The sequence below is a fragment of the Coturnix japonica genome, chromosome 8, assembly GCF_054131305.1.
Source record: "Coturnix japonica strain WE chromosome 8, WE-NBRP24, whole genome shotgun sequence".
NCBI lineage: Eukaryota > Metazoa > Chordata > Aves > Galliformes > Phasianidae > Coturnix > Coturnix japonica.
Genome location: NC_140670.1, coordinates 7381100 through 7405905, shown reverse-complemented (window position 1 = coordinate 7405905; position 24806 = coordinate 7381100). Strand labels below are relative to the sequence as shown.

At 40.3% G+C, this 24806-nt stretch overlaps 2 protein-coding genes across 3 annotated transcripts in view; one reads left to right on the top strand and one right to left on the bottom strand.

Annotated features, from left to right (window-relative positions):
- The first annotated feature begins 1907 nt into the window (after positions 1–1907).
- Positions 1908–24806, top strand: part of CCSER2 (coiled-coil serine rich protein 2) — a 133943-nt gene continuing 111044 nt past the window's right edge. The window contains exon 1 of the mRNA XM_085553921.1: positions 1908–2035. The gene's annotated coding sequence lies outside the window, so the exon portion shown is untranslated. The remainder of the gene's footprint in view (positions 2036–24806) is intronic.
- LOC107315537 (protein NDNF-like) lies at positions 4738–21857 on the bottom strand. Of its 2 annotated transcripts, none has more exons than XM_085555007.1 (4): positions 21290–21857; positions 19157–19352; positions 17567–17700; positions 4738–16308 (listed from the first exon to the last, which is right to left on the bottom strand). In XM_085555007.1, the coding sequence occupies exons 2-4, from the start codon at positions 19342–19344 to the stop codon at positions 14957–14959; spliced, it is 1674 nt and encodes a 557-aa protein (XP_085411133.1). In that variant the 5' UTR covers positions 19345–19352; positions 21290–21857; the 3' UTR covers positions 4738–14956. The 2 variants fall into 2 exon arrangements, with proteins under 2 accessions (XP_085411133.1, XP_085411134.1); XM_085555008.1 differs by lacking the exon at positions 21290–21857 and adding an exon at positions 21030–21179.

The window sequence follows — 24806 nt, the reverse complement described above, 5'->3', positions numbered from 1 at the left end:
TATTCTGATTTAGGCGGATCTGTTATATCACTGGGTGACTGAACTGCTAGGGAAAAGCTAGGCCTGAATAAACCTTCTAGACTTGCTTCAATTCTGTCACTCTTCTGGCACTGCTAGTTGTTTTGTCTTTAGTTTTTGATAGCAGGAATCCTGGAGATCTTTGTCATCTTTGGTCAAATACTAAATAAACATGCAGTCTCTGGTAAAGAAAGTGTAATGAGCGATCCTTGAGTTTCAGCAACTGGCTGTGAGCAAAAAAGAAAAACCTTGTCCTGATGAGAAGACATGCAAGTACTTAGAGGCAGAGAGACTGTCTCATAATGAGTGTTGAAAGGCTGGTTGTTTAAGTCCTGATCTTGTAAGTTATCATCTTTATGCAATTTACTTTTGTTATACTCATTCATAGTAGGCAAGAATTTTAGGAGACAATGTTTTACATTGCTTTCTATTTCCCACCCGCAAGTCTAGTACTGTAAATTCAACATAATTATGCCTGCTGTATTTATCCTTGTGGAAAGCAGTGTCTAAGCTGTATGTATTGTTGTGTAAGTTTCTGTAAGTATCTAGTAACTTGGTTATTATTTACTACGTAAGTAGGAGAGGGGATTATTTTTCCCCTTTTGGGTGTTTGCCTACCAGAGGCAAGGAGTACTTTGAGAATAAGTTTTTGGAAAAACTGGCCTGACTAATGTTTTAAGCATGGGCTGTGGCTGGGAAGTGAATGGTGTAAGCTTCTGTGCATTTGTCTGAGGCAAACAGGCCTGATTTAAATGGGTTGGTGTGTTGGGCCTTAAAGGGGGAAATTTGGGTTTGCATGTGTTTACTGTGGTGTTTAAAATGTGCACCATTCCTGTTGGTGCTGGTGGCAAGATAGCGAGAAGCAGAGTATCTTACTGGTCAGTATATTGGCTTCATACAGGGTTGTATGCCTTATTTACTCAGCAGTGACTTTTTTTTTCCCTTGTCAGTGTAATGCATTGAAGGTGGTACTTAATGTGTAAGACCTTATACAGGTACCTGTGGTACCTTACACTTTTCCACAGTGTTTTCAAGTCCAGAATTAGCTAGAATCATTTCAGCACTGCGAGCAACTTGGCACCCAGCTGCTTCAAACACGACTGAAACCAACTTAGCTTGATTGTGATCTCTGCTTGACCTGTTGTCTTGAGCAATATCTTTCAGGAGGAGTATGTTTTGTACATGAATTTATTTATTAACAGTTTGTGGTATCTAGTCAGGAAAGAAATAAAGAACTTATATCTAGAAGCTGACAACTATGTACTGACTTTCTTGTTCTTTTAGTCTTGCTTTCTTTGTCAGGTTTTGGAAGCATGTAGGGGAACTGGCATAGGTGTGAAGAATTTCTTTCCACTTATTCTCCCAGCTCAGTAGTACAGGCGTGTTTTCAAGCATGGGAAACAGCTAGTCATCTGCAAGGGCTTTATCAGAATTGATAATAGAACATAAGGCTCGGACTCTGTGAGTGTAAACTTCTTTGGCTTCAAAGAAGCTGTACTGACAGCTGTGTTTGGACAACTTTAGCATTAGGTCAAATTGTAGTTATTTCAACAAAAAATACCTTAGATAAAACCTGTGGAAACAAGGACTAGTTCTAGCTCACAGTGGAATTAAAACCAAAACTGGAAGAGGAGCATTGGCAGTTCCTAGTATCCTAAAGACAGCAGCCAAACCAGCAAAGGTTTAAGGAAATGACTCATAGTACTCAGAAGAAAGAAAAACATCATAGTAATGGCAAGAAAAGCTAGGTTAATGTAACCATACTGTTGAAGTTGAGTTTACTAGCCCACAGAGGCAGAGACAGGAAGCAGTGAAATGACTGAATTACATTCCTAAAAGAAGTCTGTAATAGTGTTTTGTCAGGTTAGTGACTGTAAATGGCCAAGAACTTCAGTAGATGTGGAGGAGTGCGTTTTGCAAGTGGATGTTTTTACGTGGATATGCTGAAGTAGATGAATTTGCACACGCAGCAGATGAAGAATTGATCCAGACATATCAGCATATCAAATAACTTCTGGTAATATCAGAAAGTGTGAGTTTTTAAATGTTGCTTAATAAATACCTGACTCGATCCTCATGTGTTTTAGATGCTACTCACAAAAAAGTATGTTTTGATATTATCTAGGTTAATATTTGTATTACTCTAGTTTTAGAAGGGGGGGGGGGGGGGAGAACCTCAAAACAAAACTTAGTATGACAGTAATAGTGTAGAAATGCTTTCTATTTTACTGCATGTGCTATGAGAATTAAAGTGAAATCTGGGCTTATATTGTGATTATAAGGGTCACATGTTGACAGGGCTTGTTTTAATTACAGCTCAAATGATACTGTTAGCTTTCTTTTCTGTATAATTCCTTGTTTTTTGTGAACAACTGGTGTTGCCCTTAGATCAATCTGCAAATGTACTGTGGTTGCAGATAGTAGGGTTGTCTGACTTTTGCTTTAAAGGAGCACTCAAATGATGAGCAGACAGGAGGTTGTGGACACAGACTGGTGCTCAGTCATGAACAGAATTGATTCAGGATGTGACCATGAGCAGCCCAATGTAATTGGTCCTGTTCTGACCATGGGAATGGATTTGGTATTTTGAAGTCTCTTTTTACTTAAATCAGTTGGATTGTTTATGTCTTCATGCATGAATTATGTACACTTTTATCTGACATTGCTTTTCAAACTGTTACATGATCTTATTCCAAATGCTTGTTCTATGTGCAGTTGTCTAGCTTGGTTACAAAAATGTTATATGGAACTTTGTTACAGGTTTATCTTATACCAAGGCAAATAACATCTGTTAGTTCCCCTATGGTGAGCTGTGACATGTTCTTTCCAGATCCAGCTATTCTTTAAGCCATACACATTCAAAAATCGCTAACTGATCCAGAATCATATTTGATTCTTTCTAATATCACTTTCTGATGCTGAGTTTGGTGCTATGCTCTTTTATCTTCACTTTTTTTATTAAGATTGTTTCATATATTTCTGTGGAGTTCCTCCTCTTTCCTCCCTGTATTGTTTTTGGAATTAGACACCTGTGTGGAGTAGTCAGAGTCTTTAGGAAATACAGCATCTCTGTGTTAACTTCAGCTGTTCCTTTTCTCTTGTTGTGTGTAATGCTCTCAGTTCCTACAGGTGAGGGCATGGGAGTGGTTAGCCTTGTCATAGAAGCCCTGTTTGCTAACAGAGGCAGCAACTAGTGTCTCCCCTAAAGCTACATATTCAAATAATCAAGTGAGTACTCATCATTTGTAAGGCTGACCACACTAAGGTGATGTTTTTCTGCTGACTGTTTTTCTGACAGCAGAAGGGATGGATTTACTTCCCAAAGGGCTAAACTGCAGCATGCTGGATTTGCCTCTCTGAATTCTGCCTATGTAGGGAGTATACTTAAATGAGTTGATAATGAAAAAGATGAAAGTAGATGTTCATTTTCTATTCATTTAAAAAAAAATAAAATCAACCACCTAGTTTCTTCTAGTGGCATTGATTTTTGCACACGTTATCTTCTATGGTTTAGTCTATGTGTGAACATCAGAGTTAAAAGGAATTTGCTTGTCAAGTGTTTCTTGGAGCAGTGGCTGGCTAGGGCTGTTAATCAGTTTTCTGTAGTGGAGGCACAGTATGCAAGGGACTTTACAAATGTATGTCTATGTGTACCAGTCTGCCTGCCTTCTGAGTGGTATATTTTTGGAAGAACTGGTGTGGTCACAGAGGCAGTTTTAAGCCATTCAAGCTTCTCAGTGAAACTTATAGTTCTAGTAGACATACCTGCATATCAAACTGCATGGCTTGCTGTACACTGTTAGAACTATCAGAGTGTTTGGCAGTATTTTACTTCTGTATGCAGCCATAGTAAAGAGTGCTGCATGGGTGAGATACAAACTAATTTTTTTTTTTTTTTTACCTTCATATCTGTGCTTTTCAATGAGTTGAATTACTAACTTGACTTGGTTAACCCTAGGGGAAGGCCTTTTAATAATTAACTTAGATAGTTGTGGGAGTCTTGTATGTTTTGCTCTAAGAATGTTGTGCATTCTTTAGTAGTCTGTGTGTCTTATCTGACTCTTTCTGGTTATTTAAAATAATCAGATATTTTAATATCCAATGCAAACCACTGCTGACACCACTGAGCTAAGTTATGTTTAAGAGGTGTGGCAGTGATTCCAACTAACAAAGAGCAGTGTCCTGCAAGGGATGGAGACTATTAGAGCCAGTGGAGTTGGAAAGCAGTGTGATTTCAGAGAGTGTTGCAAGAAAACACTAAGCTGAGGGCCTTTATTTACAGGACATGGTTACAGTGCTATACAGGAGCTTGTATGCAGATGCTACATGCAAATTTATGCTTGCTTAAATAATCTGTACCCTACCTGGTTTCATTGTGTAACATACGGTGAATAGTGCTGAAATGGCAAAAGGTGTGATATGTATCTTGGGGAGAGTGCAGATGATGTGTGATTGTTATATATGGGAATAGTCTAAAGGGTAGTTAATCTACTGGTGAATATAAGGTTACTGCAATGACTCTACATAGATGTAGAGGAACAGCTTGCTGGAATCCCCTGTAAGATGTAATAATAAGTTGTGGGTTCACCTGTAATATCCTCTCTCAAGAGGGAGGTAGAACAGGATTCAGATCAAGTGGGAACTCTGTAATATGTTAATACATGTGTTTTGTCGATACTGTGAAAATTCTGGATGCAATTGCTCTGAAATAACTAAAGCTCATTGCTGAGATGTATTTATTGATATTAAGTTGCCTAGAAGATGATAAAGTACAGAACTGTTTAAAAAAAGCCATAATTCAAGACAGGGCTTCAGCTTGGCTTTAAGGATACAGATAAGTTAACCAGTATCAACTGGCTCAGTAACACAACTTGTGTTTATTTAAGTGTACAGTTGGAGCAGTCATGTACTACAAACTGCAGCATGTGATACTATGTGTTTCAGGAGGAAAGTACTCTTCCAGCTCTTGCTGTGCTTTGTATTTGGCTTTTACTAGATGTAGGTCTGAGAGTCCAAGTTTGATAACTGGGACTAGTTTTCTAGCAAGTAGATTATTGCAGACTTACAAGGAGGTGCTTTGACTCATGACAGTCTTCTGAATACTTGTTCCAAGTTTTAATAGGAGAAATTTATGTAAGGATGCTTTGGAAAACTGGGTAACTACTGGGTGTTCTGGTGGTAAGGAAGCATTGCTAGTTTGCTACTGCTAACATTTTTGTGAAGTCTTCTTGTTATGGAGTTGATAAAACAATGGCTAATCATTAAATCTCCATGCGCTCATACCAGATTGAGTTTCAAAAACAACATTCCTGTGTCTTACAAATGAGCTACCATGGCACTGATTCCTGAGCTATGAGAAAATGTTTTCCTTGGTTTACAGGTGGGTTAATATTGGAAATGCTTATGAACAGTGCCAGATATTATTTGCTCTGATAAAGAACAACAAATTAGTTTTTATCTTGTTTGGGAGAAGCACATTCTTCATCTAGATTCAGATAGTATGTAGATAGCAAAGGTCAGAACGGTTTTTACTTCTTGAATCTTCCTACTGTAGTTAAAGGTACCATATGAAGTTACAAAATATGCATAACTACGGGAGGTAAACATCAGATCAGAGAGTTGTTTTAAAAGCTGCTTTTTCATTAGTAGCTCAGGTGCTTGAAATCCATGTGATACATGATGAAGGATTAGTTGAGTGGTTTTCAGTGTCATAAAAGCAGTCGTCTGATTTTCAAGTCAGCATTTCTTGACTCTTAAACATCTTCTATGGGTGTGATTATTTTCATATTCAGTCTGTACTAAGGTCTTTTTCCTGAGCTTTCTGTTTCATTTGGTTAAAATGAACCAATCTCCATCATAATTAGCTTGACTTATTGGAAGTCTTAAAGTTCCTTGAGCTTTTGGAGGGTTTTCCTCTTCCCCAGAAGCAGGACTTGTTTTTCTAGCTTTTACCTCAACAGGTGGAACTGTAAGGATGCTCCTGTAGCCTTTAGTCAGGTTGTACTCCCAGCGAAGCAGAGCAGAGGTCTGCAGTGCAGGGAGTAAATGGTCCTCTTGTAGGGATTGCATGATAAGTCCTGAGGGGAGCTGCCTCTGAAGTGACTGTGAGGCTATGACTAACAGAAGGGCAAGCATCTCAGGTAACTAATTGGCTTGCCTATAGGTAATTATTTAATATGTTCTGCTAACACCCTTGACTTAAACATGAGAATTGCTGTAGTAGTTGGGAGGTAAATGTAGTTTCATCAGTCTTTTATATCTCAATTCAGACTTTTCATTGTAACATGAATGTGAACACCTATCTTAATTGCAAGAAGAGTATGTAATTAAAAAACCTAACCTGGGGAAGAAGTCTTTAAGAATATAGTGATATAGCAGAGTGGGGGTAATCCTCAGAAGAGTTTATATGGCTTTCAAGATGACATAACTATAGCTTTACGGAATGAGTATGGAACCTAACTTAATTTACAATTATGTTCCTTATGCTTTCTTTTGCTAGCAGTTATATTAAGTGTTGTAAATGTTGCACTTTTCATCTCCCACTGTTTAGTAGAGTATGTACAGATTCTTAGGTTAAAACATGGTGTGGGAAGTCTTTGTAGTCTGGATCTAAGTGCTCATGTGAGTAAGAACTTGGGATCAGTCTTGGTTGCTTAGTCAGATGAATTGCTAGTGTGTTTAGTGTACTTATGCTCTGACTGTTAATTGTAGCCTCATGTTTACTGAATGCTATGAGGATGTTGTCTTAAAAAGCCATCTGCAATTAATCATTAAAAAAAACAAGTGACTTGGTACGTATTTGCTGTCTGATGTAAGAAATGTATTTTTTCCCTTTCTATTGACAAATGAAACAAATAAGCTGTTGCAGGAGTCTTCTTTAACTCTGGAAAGTAAATGTACCTCTAACAGTTTATGATGGCTTGAAATCAGCCTTGGTAGAAAGCCTAAAAATTCCTGCTTCCTGTTGAAAGCACATTCAGCACACTGGGACACATTTGTCTGGATGTAATATGTAGAAGGTCTGCTTCTTTTTTTATTTACACTAAATTTGCAGTGATTCCTGTTATTTCAAACCACATACGCCCACACAGCTATGGTTACTTGGAATCTGTCTTGACTGGAATATATCAGGAGTAATTGGGTTGGTATGCCATCTTTTGTTGATAATTGGAAACTCTTGGATCTGACACAAGAAGCTAACAAATTCCCTGTACTTAGCCATATGTTTTAGAAGTTCTTGCAACAGCAATTTTCAGGTCATTTGTCTAGCTGGAATTCGAGAAGAAACATATGGCTACTGCCCATGTCCTGCCTTAGTATTTTGAAGAGTATTCTTTCATAACTAGGAAAGAGCTCATTAACTGGCAAATTATTGGTAGACCTAGCTGGAATTGTACCAGATGCACACAGAGACTCTTGGAAGGGTATTTTGATACCTTATATTAGGAATTGTTGGGTGGAGATGTTTCTCTTTTCAGTAAGACAAATGAAACACTACACAGCAGTTCATCACACTTAAACTGAAATATGTGGCAGCTTCACACAGCGTGCTTATCGTGTATGATTAAGAATAGAAATTTGCTAGTAATGAAATCATGGCTTTAGCTGTAACTTGATTCCTGATGAGCTGTGTGAAGCATCTTACTTCTAGTCAAGTAATTAAAGTGCTCATATGCATAGCAAAGATGACTTTTTTAATTTTAGTGGATACATCTGCTTTAAGATTGTTCCAGACTTCGGTTTCAGAGGTTGTTTGAATAAAAGTTAAAATATTCTCTGGTGCCACCTAATGGTAAAATTATACTGTTACTTGAAACAGAATAAACAGTGGGTACCCGCCACATTCATTACTGCAGCAAGATCTGTCGGGATGTGGCCTTAATATGTATATATATCTGTAGCAAAAAGATGGCTTCTGAAATAAATTGCTTCCAGTCAAAACATTTCATTGTCAAAGGAAAAAGTACAGTAAAACTTTTACTACTCTTAACTTTTAACTGAACTGATCCTTTAAAGGTTTGGATACAAGCCTGAACCAAAACAGACTTTAAATCAAAGTTGCATTCTGAAACTCCTAATTTTGTAGAGGACCAGAGTGCAGTATGCAGCTCTCTCTTATAGAGATTTCAGGTTTGTCTGGATTTATTAATTTTTTTGGTTGCCACAAGTCCTTAGCTTGCTAGTCCCAGCTGATTTCCAGGAATCTGGAAGATACCAGTCTGAATCTGGGAAACACAGCATGGACGTGTGGCACTAATGCCACTAGTACCACTTGTATAACATCTGTGTGTCAGAGCAGTTGTGCTGTCTGCAGTTGGTAGTTGCCTGGTGGCTGTGCTCCTCTGGGCAGGCAGGATGCTGGAGGATGTGCGGGGGCATCTGGTGTCCCAGAAGAACCAGGAATGGTGTGAGATGGAAGAGTATGGAAGGCAAAACAGATCCAAAAACTCTGTGCAGCCTTGTGGGTTGCTCAGGGGAAGGTTTATATAGATGAATGTGGCCTGGAAGGAGGTCTCTCTATCTGCTTGTAGTAATCCTTGGGAGAAATAGATCTGCTCATTCTTTATTTCTGTTCATTCATACTCTTCCAGTTTAATCTTTTCTTTATTCATTTGCTTACATATAAATAGGCTTGAGCAGCAGAATGTGAGCATGCTTTCAGATTTACTGTGAGATGTTACTGCCTTGCAATTTATACATGCTTTCCTTGGAGGGGGATGGAGAAATTATGGAGAAGAAAATGTAACCTCCTACACTGAATGAGGTAAAAATAGATGTGAATATTTTGCTCAAGTCTGTAGAGGAAGAGCTGTAATGGGACTATAATAGATATAATTCTTGATCCTTGTAAGAAGCTGGTAGGTGGGGTAGCGTAGCCAAAAGACGTTGCAAAAGAACTACTTAATCGTTTCTCGGTCCTTTGGAAAAGAATATTCAGTATGCATTGATTGATCAATTCTGTTATCACACATTTTCTGAATACCTGGTTAGGAAGGAATTATCATTTGAGGCAAATAAACAACAATACCCTAGAGGCAATGCACTCTTTTATCCAAATAGCTGAAATATTGGATTTCCTGCCAACTTCCGACTCTCAGAAGGCTATTAAAATAATGCAGTTATTAGTTACTTGTTGGAACTAAGTGTCCAACATGTAGGCTGCTCACTTCCACTCTAGTGCCTTGTTTTAAACAATGGTTTTACAGATGTTTGGCATGTTGTCAATCACTTTTTGCTTTTCAGTCCTCCCAGGAAAACCTGTCCTTAAAAATAAAAATAACTTGAATGAATAGAAGTTCAGGTATCACTTGTAGAGAAGCTTTGCTGCTGCTGCTGTGCAGCAACTTGCTTTCATTTTAGCTGTAGAGTAGTTGTATTTGGGAATGGAGTCAGTGCTTAATGTTGGTTTCTTCTTCATTGGGATTCTTCTGTGTGGGGAAAAACGGTCAAAGAATCTACCAAGTTAAAACTTCCCCTATACACAGCCAGCATCCAGAACCCTTGTTTCTGTAGGGAAATATTCTTCCTGCTTTCATTCTCCTTCATAAATCTGTGATTGATCCACTGTCACAGTGCCATCAATTCCAAATTGTTAACAATATTGAAGCTGGTCCCAAATCTTGATGTTCATCTCCCAGATACACAGTTAAACCATTTGTTCCCCAAGTGGCTTGTGTAGAATGGAAGAAAGTGGAGGTTCAGTGGCTGAGGCATTAGACGAAACATCGGCACCATTGCAGTGAGCATCAATAGTTCTGCTCATCCTCTCCAGTCGCATTACCCCACAGGGCAAGCCTGCTGGAAACAGTGAGGGTGAGAAACGCTGTATACAGTGTTGGTGTTCTCATTTCTTTCTGAGGTTATGGAAAGCCTAACCCTGATTTGTATGCTTCTAGTCATCTTTGGAGTTATTTCAACTCTGAAAGGTCCACTGAATTGTCTTTATGTCAAGTTTTTGTGCTTTCAGCTTCCACAGCTTTCCAATTATGTGTCACCCATTCTCAGCAGCACTGAATCCTTCTTAGGGGTCAGTCATTTTGCTAGTGGTGCTTCTCAGCCATGCCTTAGTGGTATATCTATGGAAATCCTCCAGTGGGATGTGGCAGAGGATTTGTTTCTCTGCACCTGTGGAAGTAAAACCTACTCAAATGGCTGACCTAAACTTTTTAGTTTGTTTGGCTTGCAGTACTTTAGTCATGCAGCTGAGGAGAGTGGAGCAGAATGGGAAGTATTGTGGTTTAGCTGCAGCCTCACCTTCTTGAGAACATGGTCTGGAAACAGAGGAGATGGACTGTGCCTTAGTTTATGGTGGTTCTGTGTTATTATTGAATATTACTGGCCTGATAGGAGTCTACACCTCACAGCACACTATCTGAAGTGTACTATTGTTTTCAGAATCTTTCAGTGGAGACTCAGATTATTTCTTTAGAGTAATGGTCTTAGTACAGACTGTGTGCTGAGCTCTCCTGCACGTATGAGTTCTGAGCTACGGGGCTGTACAGTAAGCTCCATGTGTTTTCTCCTGTCTATTCTGCCTTAATAACCTTATCAGAGGGATGCTTGGTTTGTTGAATCTGCTGGAACCCTTGCTGCTGAGAAGCCTAATCGAATAAATCCTTTCCCCTTCTCATGCAGCATGACACTGCCCTCTTGTGCTTGCAGGCCTGGTTGCAGCACAGTGTTCTCTGCTGTCCGTGATGCTCAGCCATCTCCTTGCTGTGTTGGCTGCCTGAGTGACAGCAGCTTGCACCAGCAGCAGTTAGCTCCGAGTCCTTTCAGCACGTTCTCAAGTTGTGTGTCGTGTTTCTTTGTGGAAGAATTCAATAAGGAAGCGATGTTCTTAATGTTTGCATCTTTTAGTAAGTGTAGATGGTGTTTACGATGTTAATGTTTTTGACCTTTATGGCTTTTGTTCAGCTGAAACTCCAGAGATCAACATATTTCTTTTTTTTTTTTTAAGCTGTTTGATGCTGAAGGACTCTGCAGTTACCAAGTCATCCCTTTTTTATTATTATTATTCTAAATGCTGGAGAGCTTCCATTTCTTTAACAGTCCCTGAAAGCCTTTGGCACTTTGAGGTCACTGCTTTGGAGTGCTGACAGTGTTTGTTACTTGATTTTTAAAGCCTAGTGTGGAAGCACATCTGGCCTGGATGTTTCATAGTAGCAACCTTTACAATGTCTATCCCACTAAATTAAAGATCTTATAGTAATGAAGACAAAATGTTGTGTGTATACAGACATTAGTACCTCGGCTCTCAGACTCTGAAAGCAATTGGTGAACTGGGTTTTAGTCCTGAGCTTGGAACCAAAATAGCAAAGCATATTATAGCACATTACTGAAGCTGGAACCAAGGCTTCAGAATTGGAAGGTATCAACCAGAAAAAAGGATACAAAGATAAAATAGAAAAAGCATTTTATTTGCTCAGGGCTGTGAAAGCATCCCTGAATCCATTTGGAGGAAGACAGTGAACAAATTTTTAAGAGGCTGCCAGATGTGCTTTAAAAAGTATTTGCATTTGTTAGGAAATCTGAGTAACAAGATTCAGTCAGCAGGTTGTTAAATAATGAAGAAAAAAGGCTAACAGAAGAGATGATTCTTAATATCAGGTAAGTAACTTAAAAATGTTGCCAGTCTTTGAAACTGGTGACAGACAATGGTTTTAGGTAGCCCCCTATTACAAAGTGTAGAGTTTAGAAGAGTTACTGTTATTGTCTGAAATTGTTTGTGAGCTTCTAGCAGTTGAATGAAATCCTGGAGAGGGTTTAAGAGCTCCCTGCTTTATTGGTTTTAAATGCTTCCTTAATTCACAGACTGAGTGCTGCTCCTCATAACCAGAATGCAGGAAGCGATGTACGAGCCTGAGCTGACAGAGGACAGAGAAGTGGATGTGAAGCTTATTTTCTGATGTTGTGTGTCCTGTTCTTGGTGGTGGCAGCAACTGCAGCTTGTTATGTGGAATGATGACTTAGGAAAGGAGTACTTCCATTTTAGATAAAGGAACAGCTTGGGAATTGATGCATGAGCTCAGGCTTTGTTCTCAGAGGTGACAGTACTTGAGTTTACAATAGCTAGAACCATTGGAAATTGTGACTCACCACTAAACACTAAAGAAAATACTTTTGCCTGATAAAGCTGTTGAGGACTTAGATAAATTAAGTGATCCTCCAGAACAGAGCATTGCTGGAGTAATCTTTTCCATGAAGAAAAGTCTGTATTTCTTACTACTCAAACAGAGGGGTAGGCAATGTACTCATGATAGCTTAGGATAAGCTGAACTGAAGGAACTGAGCTTCCCCTGGTATTCAGCAAGAAAGGTGGCAGGAAGCATAAGGGGAATGTGACTTGGGAAATGACTATGGTGAGGCTGCAGCAGCCCAATGCTATTCAAATGGGAGGGAGAGAGGGCAGAAAGGTAGTAAGTATTTCTAAAAGGGAAAGGATTTCTAGATGCTGAGGGCAGGGAACTGCACAACAAGCTGTTGGTAAGGGCAGGAGGGGTACCAACACTGTTAGACAGTGCCTTCACTACCAGAACAGCAGTGAGCAAAGTGGCACCTGGCTTAAACCTGAGCACCCAAGAGCTGCTTTGTAGGCAGGCTGTAAGCATGAGTGAACTAATGACAGCTCAGCAGACTGGCGCACACAAGCAGAATCACAGTGGAAAGACCAGTGGAATGGAATATTATTCCTTGCTGCGCTCTGTGCTACAGACCATGCCTGGATGCACATGTGGGCAGTGTGGGCTGTTACCCTGGAGGCAGGCTGCCTGTTCTGTTTATAACAGAGTTGTTTGGTTTTGGCAGAGCAGCACGTTCCTCTCCACAGCCCAGCTGTGTCTCCTGTGAGCAGGACTTCTGCTTGTAGAGAAACTGGGTGGCAGCTCCTGTGAGCGAGAGCCCAGCAGTAGCCCCCTAACCACTGATAGTTGCTCTGCTTGTGTCATAGCCAAGGCTTTGCTGGGAAGTCTCAAACCAGCTTTGTCATGAAGGATACTCTTCAGTAGAGGCGTGGGTATCAGGTAGCATGCCAGTGTGCCTGTCTTCATCCAGTGACATTGTTGTGATACACATATAGAGGACAAAAGCAAGGGTTAATGCTATTATGGGCTAAGGGCTGTAGATTCACAGTATTTTGTATGTGCAGCTAAACTATCTTCCTGTTCTTATTATTCTTGTTATTAGTCATTTGTCAGACATCTAAGTGAAGTTCCTCCAGAATATAAATGCTTGACATTGAGAAAGGCAGAAAAAAAGTATTTCAGACTTCCAAGTGGAGGTGAGTTCTGTTGCTCTTTGAGCTGAGACTCATTTTTGACATGAGTGAAATGAAGAGAAGGCTTGCCCTGGAAAAATGCAATGCAGCTGCCAGCCACTGTAATTAGCCAAAAGGCCTGTAGAATATAGAAGGAGGTCAGAAGAAACTCCTGCTGCAGTGCTGCTCAATCCAGAATCCTGTCAGCAGGAATATAAAGCCTAGTCAAGGCCCAGGCATTGCTGCTAATCACATGGAAAGGCTGGAACCCTTCTGTGACTAATGAGTCTGCTTATGTACAGGATGCATCACACAGAGGCTGAGTGAATGTCCCCTTTAGCATGATTTTATAAAGTCTTTGGAGCAAGAAATGTTTAATTGCTCCTCTGTATGCAGAGGAGTGATTCTGTCCTTACTGAGTACCTCCAAGTGTGTTTGGTGGTGGTAATTCTTCAGAGTAAGATACAACCTTGGACCTGGATAGCAAGTGAACTTTTGAAATGTACGATAGTGTAATTAATTGCTTATTTTTGTGCAGTATAATTACAGAGGAAAGGATTGCAGGTAAGGTTTCTCTAGCAAGCTTTTGGTCAGTCACTCTATTATATTCTTTATCCATAAATTCCAGACCTGCCATCAGCCTTCATGCAAATGATTTTCTGCTGATAATTGAAATTCAACGCATTTTCTTTTATTTTATTTTTTTGATTTTTTTTCATATTTTTTTCTCTTGTGTCATCTGAGGAAGGTAATCAAGGAAGCAGACAACAGAAAACATGTTTGTCAGGCTCTGTACTACAAATATTTCTTCATTCTTGATATTAAAAATAAAAAGAACACTTTTTCCTAAAGCACCACATTAATTGATACAGGCTGAGTTGGGGGATGTCAAGAGCAAGTGCATGACTCTGAGTAGTCACTAAGATGGATTTGGGCTTGATAACATGGGCTATATATTAAGGAATACTGCCATAGAAAGGCTTTTGTTTTGTTTTCTTATTTCCTCAGTGGGTAGCAGCACAGCACTGTGCATGCTCCCAGCAAAACTGGATTCAGAACTAGCCTTGACCCAAGTTTTGGCCCTTTCTAACCAATAATATTCTCTCTATGAAGTTTGGAGTCAAGCTAGTGTGCAGATAATAGAAAAAGTATTTAAGCCTGCTCTACTTGAGATGTAGAGCTGTGCCACCTCAATAACAGTTCCACAGACTTTATTTCTTCTATCCCTGCAAACTGTTCAAGCAGCAGGGAAGTTTGTTTACTCCAATGCAGCTTGCCTTGGGGTTTTCTCATTTCCTCATTAGCTGATGGACTTGCACACAGTGGAAAACTGGGACTTAAAAATAATGATGCTTCTTGAGAGGTGTTTGACATTTCCGGTGTTGTATTTCAGAAGCATTTTGAGTAACCCATCTATTTCTTATGGGTGCCACTGTAAGTATTTTATTTCTGTGTGCATGAATGTCATGTTCATGATATCTCAATGAGGCAGCTGAGGGGAGGAGAAAAGACACATGCAGGAGAAGATGCAAAAGTGTAATGATCTAAAGTAAGATAATCCCTCTACAGAATATCATGGCTTTAGAATATTTTTATCATGTATTAAACTGCATGGGCTATGATATGGATCACTGGTGGTTTTGGTCTTCATTCACTCATTTCAATTAGTTTCTTGAAGAACTTTCAACATTTTTTCCTTGTCTTCACGACTTTGCTGTGGTATCTGACAGGGATGCCCGATGGCCCAATTAGATAAATGTCAAACAAGTACAGTGTCCCTGCATCCAGCCCTTTGATAGTCTCTGTGGTGACAGCTCGCTGGAGATTTATGTCATAGAAATACTTGCACAGCACTTTCTCAGACTTGTGCCGAGACTCAGGTCCAGAACAAGTGTCTGTATTTTGCAGTTCTATCCAGACTTGATCTTCTTCAATCCTTTTCTTGTACACACAGTACTTGCTCTGCTCTTGTGTTCCTAGCCAAGCAATGGTGACAGAGTTGCAAGTCCTCAGTTTGCTGAAAGACTTGATTTTTAAGCTCTCTGGAAGAAGTGGGAATAAGGGCTTGTGGTAATGGGGGGAGACCTGCACTTTCACAGCAGAGCTGGATTCCTCTGTGGACCTCAGCTGTACCAGGTACACGTCCAGTGGCTTTCCCTTCAGTGACAAGTACCTCAATCCTAGAATGTTCTCTGATGCCACTGCTTTACCATTTTTTGTAATGTCAACCTGTACTTGACCACGGCACAACTGGAAGGCAAACTGTACTTTCTTGTGCCTCGCTTGGTACTGCAGACTGTACATTTTCTGCTTTTTCCCATCCAGAACAACCTGGACTGCCTTCCCATCTTTCAGTTTCATCACCTTAGGCTCAGGTTCTTCTAGAGTTCTTGCGAATGTCCCAGTGTAAGCAGCACTGGCATTTGTGAGGAGATTGACAACAAAAACATCAAAATAATATTGAGTGTTGGGACTGAGGCTGGGCACTGTATATGTGTTCTTGGTACCCATGCATATCTGCCTGACTTCCCCACTGTGTACTTTGTTGATGATGCTCAGTTCACTGTTGGATAATATCATTACCTGCTGTGGTTCAAGAAGGTATGGAGAGAGAGACAAAGCTAAATTTCGTGGTGTTTTCATTCCAGAGAATCTGATTGCTGTCTCAGCAGCACACAAGCTCTTATAATTGTGCTTTTCATTAACTAGAAGACAGTACTGGATGTTGTCTCTGTGTTGCAAGGCAGAGGGACTGTGCTTCCATGTCAGGGTCACTGTTGTATGGCCAATGCCAATCACATCTATGCGTGGATCCAGTGGAAGTTCTGGATAGATGTGCCCAGATGTTGTGTCAGTTGTTAAGTACACAGTGATGTGTGTGTCACGCTCGGTGGATAAGAACTCTAGTATATAGAGGGCAGACTGAGAGGACATACCCACATAAGTCTCCACTGAATTTCCCTTGTAGCTGAAAATGGTGGCTACCATGCTTGTAGCCTTCTGGATTCTTGAGACATCTTGGGTATCGAGATCCCCTGCAAGAAAATGCAGACTTGTAACTTCTGCTTTAATCTATGCTGAACATTGCTTAGATTTGTTGTTCCTATGTTAGGGAACATGCTGATTTCTTCCTTCCTGAAAATAATCATAACTAAAAATGCTTTTTGCTACTTGCTATTTACTGAAGTAAAATTTGAGTGACTTTTTACCAGTGCTTATTGTAGAACTGTTTTCACAAAGACCATCATTATAAAAACAGCTTGCAAAAGTCTTGAACTTGATTGTGCCTGATGAGCCTATGGTTTTCATCTTCCACTAGCTTTCTCTTAAGGCATTTTACTTCAAGGAAACTCATTTTCCATGGAAGGAGCTTTCTTTATTTTAGGTTTTTGCAGCTGTTTTTCTATGAAGAGGGAATGCTTATTTCACTAAAGGAACTTGTATTTGATCACCTCACTTGGGTATACCTGTCTGACAGTTAAGAACTTGCTATTGGAAGCTTTCAAATTTGAGGTTGTCGTGTTTTGTTATTTTTTTATTGAAAATTAATCCAGAAATTATTAGAATGCAATTTCTTTTTAGGCTAAACTTTGCTTAATGCCTGCTGCTGTGTTAGATGACCTTCCTAAAACATCAAATGGCTGCATCTTCTGCACATCAATTAGAAACAAGGCAGAAAGTGACTGGCTTAAATGGCTTAAGACACAGAGAGAGCTGAGACTGCTCTTAACTCTGTATGGGTTGATTGGAAAGTCAGCCTTGTTAATGCAGAAAGAGGAAGGATTTTAAATGCTGCATGGAGATCAAAGGATACAATGTAAAAATGTTACTGCTATCAGTTCAGATTCTTCTCAGGAGACAAGCTTGTGGGGAGAAAACAGGTAAGTGCAAATTGCTTATGAAGCAATGCATATCTTCACTGTTCCCCAGATATTTGAGTTTGTGACTCCTTTAGATGTAGATATTAATCTAATTCTTTGATGGCAAAATTAGTTGAAACTAATTTCATGTTTCACATTCCCTATTAGTTTCAACTAATAGGGAATGTAAGCTGGGTTAGGCTGTTATGAGACAGGTTAGTTTTACCCTACTGATGATGTGTCGCGCTAGTAAACTAGTGAAACTAATAGGGAATGTAGAAACTACACGTTTCACCTGTGACAGTGTCCTTGATGCCCGTTTACAGGAGGAGCAAGTAAGATATTCAAGCCTGTAAAGAACGTTGTGTAGTAATACTCCTTACTCATAACTTAGACTTTCTGCAACTCTTCTTGGGTAGGCTCAAGATCTTACCTTGTGCTGCTTTCCCAAGCAAATTTGCTGAAGCCCTGTGCACAAGTATGCTCCACTCAATGGGAACATCACAAGGGGTCACTGTTATTGTGAAAGGTACAGGGGCTCTGTCTTCCTCCAAAACGAAGTAATACCTGTAAATGTGGATAAGAATGAGGAAAAGCATAAAGAAATTCAACACTGACACTCGCAGAAAGTGTGTCAGTCTGCATTAACTAATTTGCTTTGACACAAGCTGTACTGTTAATAGTATGAAAGAGCATCAATCTACTCAGTAGATTTTTTTTATTTCTAATTATTTACAGTAAAGTTTTGGTTCCTGTACCACCAGTTTTGTTTTCTTTCTGCTGTTTCTGTTCACAGCCACTGTTTTCTGAATGTTTACAGCCACATAAAATGTTTGTACACTGGTAGCTCACTCTGCAATTAAATGTAGACAACTCTTGTTTGCTGGAAGGAGAACCTATTAATGATGTAACCTGTTATGAGCAGATTGCATTAGCACATGGATTAATTTTAGGATATAGCTATTTGTTTGGAGTTGACCTTGACTGGAAACAGCTTCACATTCTCAAGTCTTTTACTATAAGCCGTATCTTTTCCTCTTCTGGTTTCCTGTCTGCATGGTTCTAAGCTTCATAAGGTTCTTACTTGATCATGCTAAACTGAAGGGGTTTGGTTTGTTTGCATGCATATAGGAATTTACTTATTATGCTACTGAACAACAGTGAAATTTACTGCTCTTTCTTAGTTCTAAATGCCTGTTTTCCTTTAAAAGGGAGAGCTTCTAATTTTGCTTTTGCAGGCATGTCATATTATATAACGTGCCATGTTCCAGTCTCTATGCAATGAGTGTTGAGATAAAGCAGAAGTCATGAAGCGGGTGGTGAACCAGATGGCTCAGTGTTCATGGAAATCTGTATGTGCTGGTCCGCTGGTCAAAGGATTCTTATTAAATCACCTGAAGTGCATTTCTTCCTCAGCAGGACAATTAGTGTGCCTTTCCTATCTGAGACTATCAGCTGTAATATCTAGATGGTGTGTATGCCCAGATAAAGTAGGAAACTTGGTAAGTATTTTGAAGATGTGAAGAGTTCATGGCTTCTGCATGACGCTCATATTTGATCTTAGCTGGCCTTTTAGCATTGTTCAACTATGATGTTTCTAACATGCAGGATGCTATTAAGCTTGATTTTATAAGAGGATTCTGCATGTGTCTTACTAATTTGGGGGTTGCTAGTTTGCTAGATAAAATTGTTGACTTTTAGAGTCACAGCAGGGAGGCTGATGTCTCTGTGGTTCAGAAGCCAGTCTGACCGTGCAGTAACTGTTTGCTGTCAGAGCCTGACAGTTCTGGACCATCACAGATCACTGCCTGGAATGAGGGGGGCATTATGGCTTCCAGCGAGCACTGGAGGACACTTATACCACACTGAATTTCAGTGTAGTATGTCTTAGTAAATTCAATAGACATGTCAGAGCTACGCAGGCTCTCAGCAGTTCCTTACTTGGACTGTTAGCGTGTGGCAGCTTGTGTTGCAGAAGAAGTACCTGAAAATAGGGTTGGCTCCGTGGCTGATCTGTGCTTACCTCTTAGGTATATCCTTCAGTAGATGAACTGTAGTTTCCTTACCATCAGCAAGAATTAAGGAGTGATAGAAGTTGAAGAGACCACTCTTGAAGTTCTGTTGAGAACTGGCAGTGGGTGCTTTAAGGGAATGACACAGGCAAGCAGCTGCGAGAAGGCAGAGGGGCAGGTAAAACCAGACACAGGACATCTTCAGTACTGCAAAGAGAAGTGGAAAACCCTGTCTTAAGGGAGAAAATAACCAGTGAAGCTCCTTTTATTCCTTTAGTGAAACTTTGTGTTACAGCAAGACAAGCGTTTGAACAACAGTCTTCAGATTGCTAAATTACTTAAAATTAACGGATATATTTTAGGCTCTGTGAAGGTTGAATGGCAAAGCTGCTATGAAGACTTCAATTGTAAAATAACATATACATAGTCAATGTAGCACAAGTGCGGTATCACCCCATAGAGTAGCTTCACTACTGACAGAATGTGTGGAAAATCATTATTTTTCCCTGCTTATAAAGTTCATTAATTAAGTTCAAAGCTGGTTTATCTATAATAGGATTGTGACTTTTAAACTCCAAGGGGGTCACTATATCCTAAACACACTTTGCTAAAGGTAGTCTAATTTTATTTCATACAGATTGTAAATTGATCATGACTATAGGGATAAGTAAAGAGGAGGACTGAAATAAGTTATTCAGAGCTGGATGAGATCCTGTTCCATAAAGAGAGGTAGATCCTGGGAAGTGGCCCTGAACTGGTTCTAAATGGATTGTATCTACTTTGGAAGATGAGTCTTACCGTAGGGAAGCTGGGTGAATGTAGCTGGATAAATCATTGTGCGTTAGACATCTTTCATAACTGCATTGCTTCCAGGCTATTGCTACATCTGCTGCTCGCTGGAACCGTATCAGCTCTGTAGTTTTTAACCATATCAGGTATCTAAAATCATATATGCCCATCTTCTTTTGCAAAAAGGCCTTACTGTCAGTTTCAAACATTTGTAAGAAATCTAAGCTGCTGAAATGTCTCCAGAACGTACCCACAAAAATGTTGATGCATTTGAATAGTTGTGTGTGTTGTACAGAACTATGCAGATAGTAGGATCCTGAGAACTTTTGAGAGTATGCTATTAACACGAGATTATTAATTACACTTGCAGCTTCTTCCTCTTTGCCACATCCTGCCTCAGAGAAGGAAAATGCAGAAGTGGAAAAGGTGTAAGAGTGAGCAAGGCACAGACTTTGAGAACAGGTGGCAGCTGTAGTTAAGGGGTTCGGAAAGCAAGGGAGCTCTGAGTGGCAAGAAGTGGTAACTATCCCTGCCTATCACATAAAACCAGGATTAAGACAACATGAAAAGCCAAGTGTCAGTCCTTTATAACATTTGCTTTAGATCAGCCCTTCCCTCGTTGTGTTTGCGAATGATCTTTTGACTTGACTAAGTCTACATCTCAGCTTTGACCCCGTAGTGCTTCATCTGAGTTCATAAAAGGGCTATTTCCCTTGTAAAGCTATTCAAGATCATCAGATTTAAGCAAAGCAATGAAAGCACTGTAGACTTTCATGTACAAAATCTTCATTAGTGATTCCAAAATTAATGTGTGTGTTTAGTATTGGTGAGACTATTGCAATAATCACTACCAGAACATTTAAATATCCCATTTAACATCCTAATAGAGTTAAAATATGCTTCTTTCAAAGTATCTTAATATTTTTAGCACATGGCTCAATGAAAGATTAAACAAACATCTGAACAAGGTCAAAGAATATTTTAAAATATCTTTGTAACAGAGCTTTTCTTATGACTGAGACACTTCATTGCCAATTTGTTACACTTCTTGTCTAACTAAAGCTTAAAGATATAACCCCAAATATTTTTCTTTACCTTTGTCAGTGGAATCTGTTTTGCTCTGTGCTTCAGAGAGGATTAACAGAAGTCAGTATGTTTACTGCTTAAATGCCAGCGTCTTGCACACCACACTGATACTACAGCAGCTCTGCTTCCCTTGGCCAGGCAAACAAACCAACCAACCCATAATCAGCTTATCCCAAAGAGAACAGCATCCTAAAGGCTGATTTCACTCAGTTACACAAAGCATATACTCAGGGTCTTGGAAATATGTTACACGATAACACTGTTCTTACCTATTGCGCTTCTAGCCAGATGAGCCCCCGTTCACTTGCTTTCTTTGCAGAAAAAGCATAGAATAAAACAACATGGAGTTTTCAGATCTCCGTAGACAGATGAAAAACAAAACTGTGCAACCAGTTTAGCAGGACAGAACTGTTTTTTCCATATGGCTCCTCAATAGGCATCGTAGCTAGACGGCTTGTCGTCTTTCAAGAAAAGGAGAACAGTCTTGATATTTAGTTAGATTGGTATTTTTCCAAGGTTATCTCCAGCTCATGTAGCTCTGCAACCTCCGGAGCTCTGGCTGCTGCTCTTTCTGTTCTGGAGCTCCTGGGGGGCTGTGCACCTTCACCCGTGCTTTGCCTGACCCCAGGACCTGGCTCGGCTCACTGTCAGCAGCTGCTGGAGCGCTGAGCCCAGCCTGGCTGGAGAGCAAAGCAGGTCTCTGACAGAAGCACAGGGAGGGGGGAGATAGGGAGAGCAGTTAACCCTTATTAGTCCACACTTCTGGCCAGCAACAGGCGCACCAATTGCCTCCAGAAAATATTCTGCATTAGCAGCTTGATGGAGCAAGTCTATGCAGTGTGGGACTTTCTTGCCCTCAGCACTGAAGCTGTTCAGGATAGTTTCGGAGGTGCTGTGTTCAGTTATGTTGTATGTGGCCCAACAGGTGCTGACTGGTTCACAGAAGGGAAGGAAGAAAGAATGTAAGAGAACTCTCTGCTTTTTTTTTAAGCTGACTGGAATTAGCAATCCTTTGAAGCCTGTCAGGAATCTGTTCAATAGAGCTGTGCAGGTCTCTTGGTTTGAATGTAAGAATCTCCAGTGTATGGGTGTGTTGTGGCTGAGGGTGCACAAGAAACTGCTCTTAGCCAGATAAATCATTGCTTCTGCAATTGGGGCTGCAATGTAGCCTGTAGCAAAGCTGTTGTCATGAAAAGGCCTGTTTCTGCTGTGTGAGAGTGGGTATGCTGCTTCTGCTCACTGGCTTCTGGGCCTGAGGTGTCAAGAGATAACTGGAGTGTCTGCAAAGGCTTATTCCTGCTCCAAAGAACAAGCCTGGGAAGTTGTATGAAGGAACTCTGCAAGGCAAAAAGACGGGACATTAGGGATGTCTTTAGTCTATTTAAAACTGAAGCCTGTTGTTCAGTGTTTAGAGAGAATGACTTGCAGCAGTGCTTGCTCTTGCCACCCCAGGTTGAAGATTTATCATTTAAGTCTCACCAAGCCTTAAAAAAAATACCTGAGAGGGGCAGTATAAAGAGGTCCCAACAGATTCTACATAACACAGCCCAAAGGAAACCTAAATTTGCTCATCAGCAGGTGTAATGGTGGGAAATAATTATTATGTGCTTATTCTTGTTGCAGAATATGGCAGGATTAATTCTAATATTTTTCAGCAAGTGTTCCCTAAAAGCTTAGTTGAGCCGTGGTCTTGCTGAGCCTGTTTGTATTTTGTTTTTACAAAGGGACAGCCTGTAGGTGCCTTGGTACGGACACTGTATGATCAGGATGTTGGTGCTGTGGTGGTGATGAGGTAATTAACAAGATGTTTGCTGGGCAGCTTGAGAAAGCAGAAGTAAAATACATTGAGGCAACAGAATTGAAGAACTAATGAAGATGTGTAAACTCAGCCAGAAGCAAACCATTCCCCTTTTAAAAAAGCATGAGAGAAAGGTGCTGCAAAAATTTTCAGTGACTTCCCAGGCTGGGCATAGAAGAGGGAAATGTAGGTTAGGTGAGGTGCATCAAAACAATGTGCGCTGAAAATGGAGCAAAAGAGTGTTAGCCATAATATATGTGCAGGGATTGCAGTGTTGTTTTTGCTAAGATTTGGAAGGATTTATAAGTGTAAGTGCACAGCAGAGATTGTGAAGGAGTATTAAGTGGTGGTATTAAGTAGGAGGATCTTAAGATTTCAAGAGCAGATGTCTCGTGTCTGGTAAATCACTAGTAAATACAGGTACGTTTGATGGGTTTATTAAAGAAGAGGTAGACTCCCTGTCTTACTCTTGCAGAGCTTCTGTGCTCCTGTCAACATACTTAGCGCAGGTCAGCTTCCAGGGCAAGCTATGGGCATCTTTCCACTGTCTGTTTTATATGTTTTAAGCCAAATGCCCAAAGGAGCACTCTGTCCTGCTAAGTAGTATGAACAGACATGTCAGGGGAAAGAGGCTGACAAAGTGATATGGCTATGGAAGTAAGCCAGTTCTTCTCAGTTTCTCACGTGCTTCCTATGTGTGCTTATGTGCTTTGGAGCAGCGTGTACGCTGGTGCGTCCAGAGCTTCACTCATAAGGTTTCAAAGGGGAAAAAACAGCACTCTCTACAAAGAAAGTGCTAGGTGAACAGCCTTACAGAAGGCTGCTCAGAGTGCCTCCAGGAGGTAACCTGCCCAGCTGACCCATACATTGTGCTTCCAAAAGCTAGCGGCATGGCTTTGCACTTGGCACAGGGTGCAAAAACCTCACCACGGGTCTTCCCGATGAGAAACTGTTCATGCTGCTAACCTGTTTTTGATCAGGTTGCGTTCATCAGGAGATGGTGTGAGACTAGGATATCTAGTTTCCCTCACTGGTACAATGCACTGGAGTGTGGTAACAGGGCTGCTAGGGATTCCCACCACAGACCATCTGGATCAGGTCCTGGCTGTAGCCCAGGCTGCTGTGCACACAGACAGCTTCCTTGTGCCCCCAGTCCTGCCCCTGGGAGTTGTGTTTCATGAAACTCTGTAAGCACATTAAAAATGCATGGGGAAATGGAAATTTAATCTTTCAGTTATGAGACAAGTAACGTTCTATTTTCCTGTTCTTCAAATACTTGTGTGTATATATGTGTATATACATATATATGCTTTTATCTTCCAAACATCTGATTCCAAATTGTTAGTCTTTGCCTCTCAGCTACATACCTGTCTAAAAATACCTCTTTAACTAGTGTTAACTCCTGTGTTTGTAGTCTGTATTAGGGGCAAGCAGCTATGGGTGTCTGACGCTTTTGTACATGTTCTGTATTGGATCTGTAGGGGGAATTATAGCATCTAAATGGCTGCAAGTAATTATCTTTGGCTCTTGGCAAAAGAATCTCACTGTCCTGATAGCTATCAGAAGTGTGCAAGTTTCATTAAAAATCTCATTCCATGTGGGGGGATTGTCAGTATCATTGCTTGATAGCTACCAGACCTAAAAGAGCCTTGAGAAGTTAACATACTTTTGGTTAATATTACTGCTCAGAAAATATCTTCTTAGGCATGCAGGTGGGCTCCAGGAAGGAGTGTGCTTTCCTTTGAAACTGTGGAGGAAAAGACAAAGTCTAGAGCTTCAGGCATGGTGAGGTACAGTAGTGGGGTGGCTGCTTCTATTTCTTCCAGGTTTTGCCAGCCCTTGACAATGTGCAAGCACTTAGAGGACTGTCTGATAAGGAAAACCTTGGTCTGTTCCTATTCAGCAGCATTAATAAGCTGGAGAAACAGGGAGCTGATCCCTGATATATATATATGAGGATTTTTGCTTAGCAGTCACTTTCCAGGGAA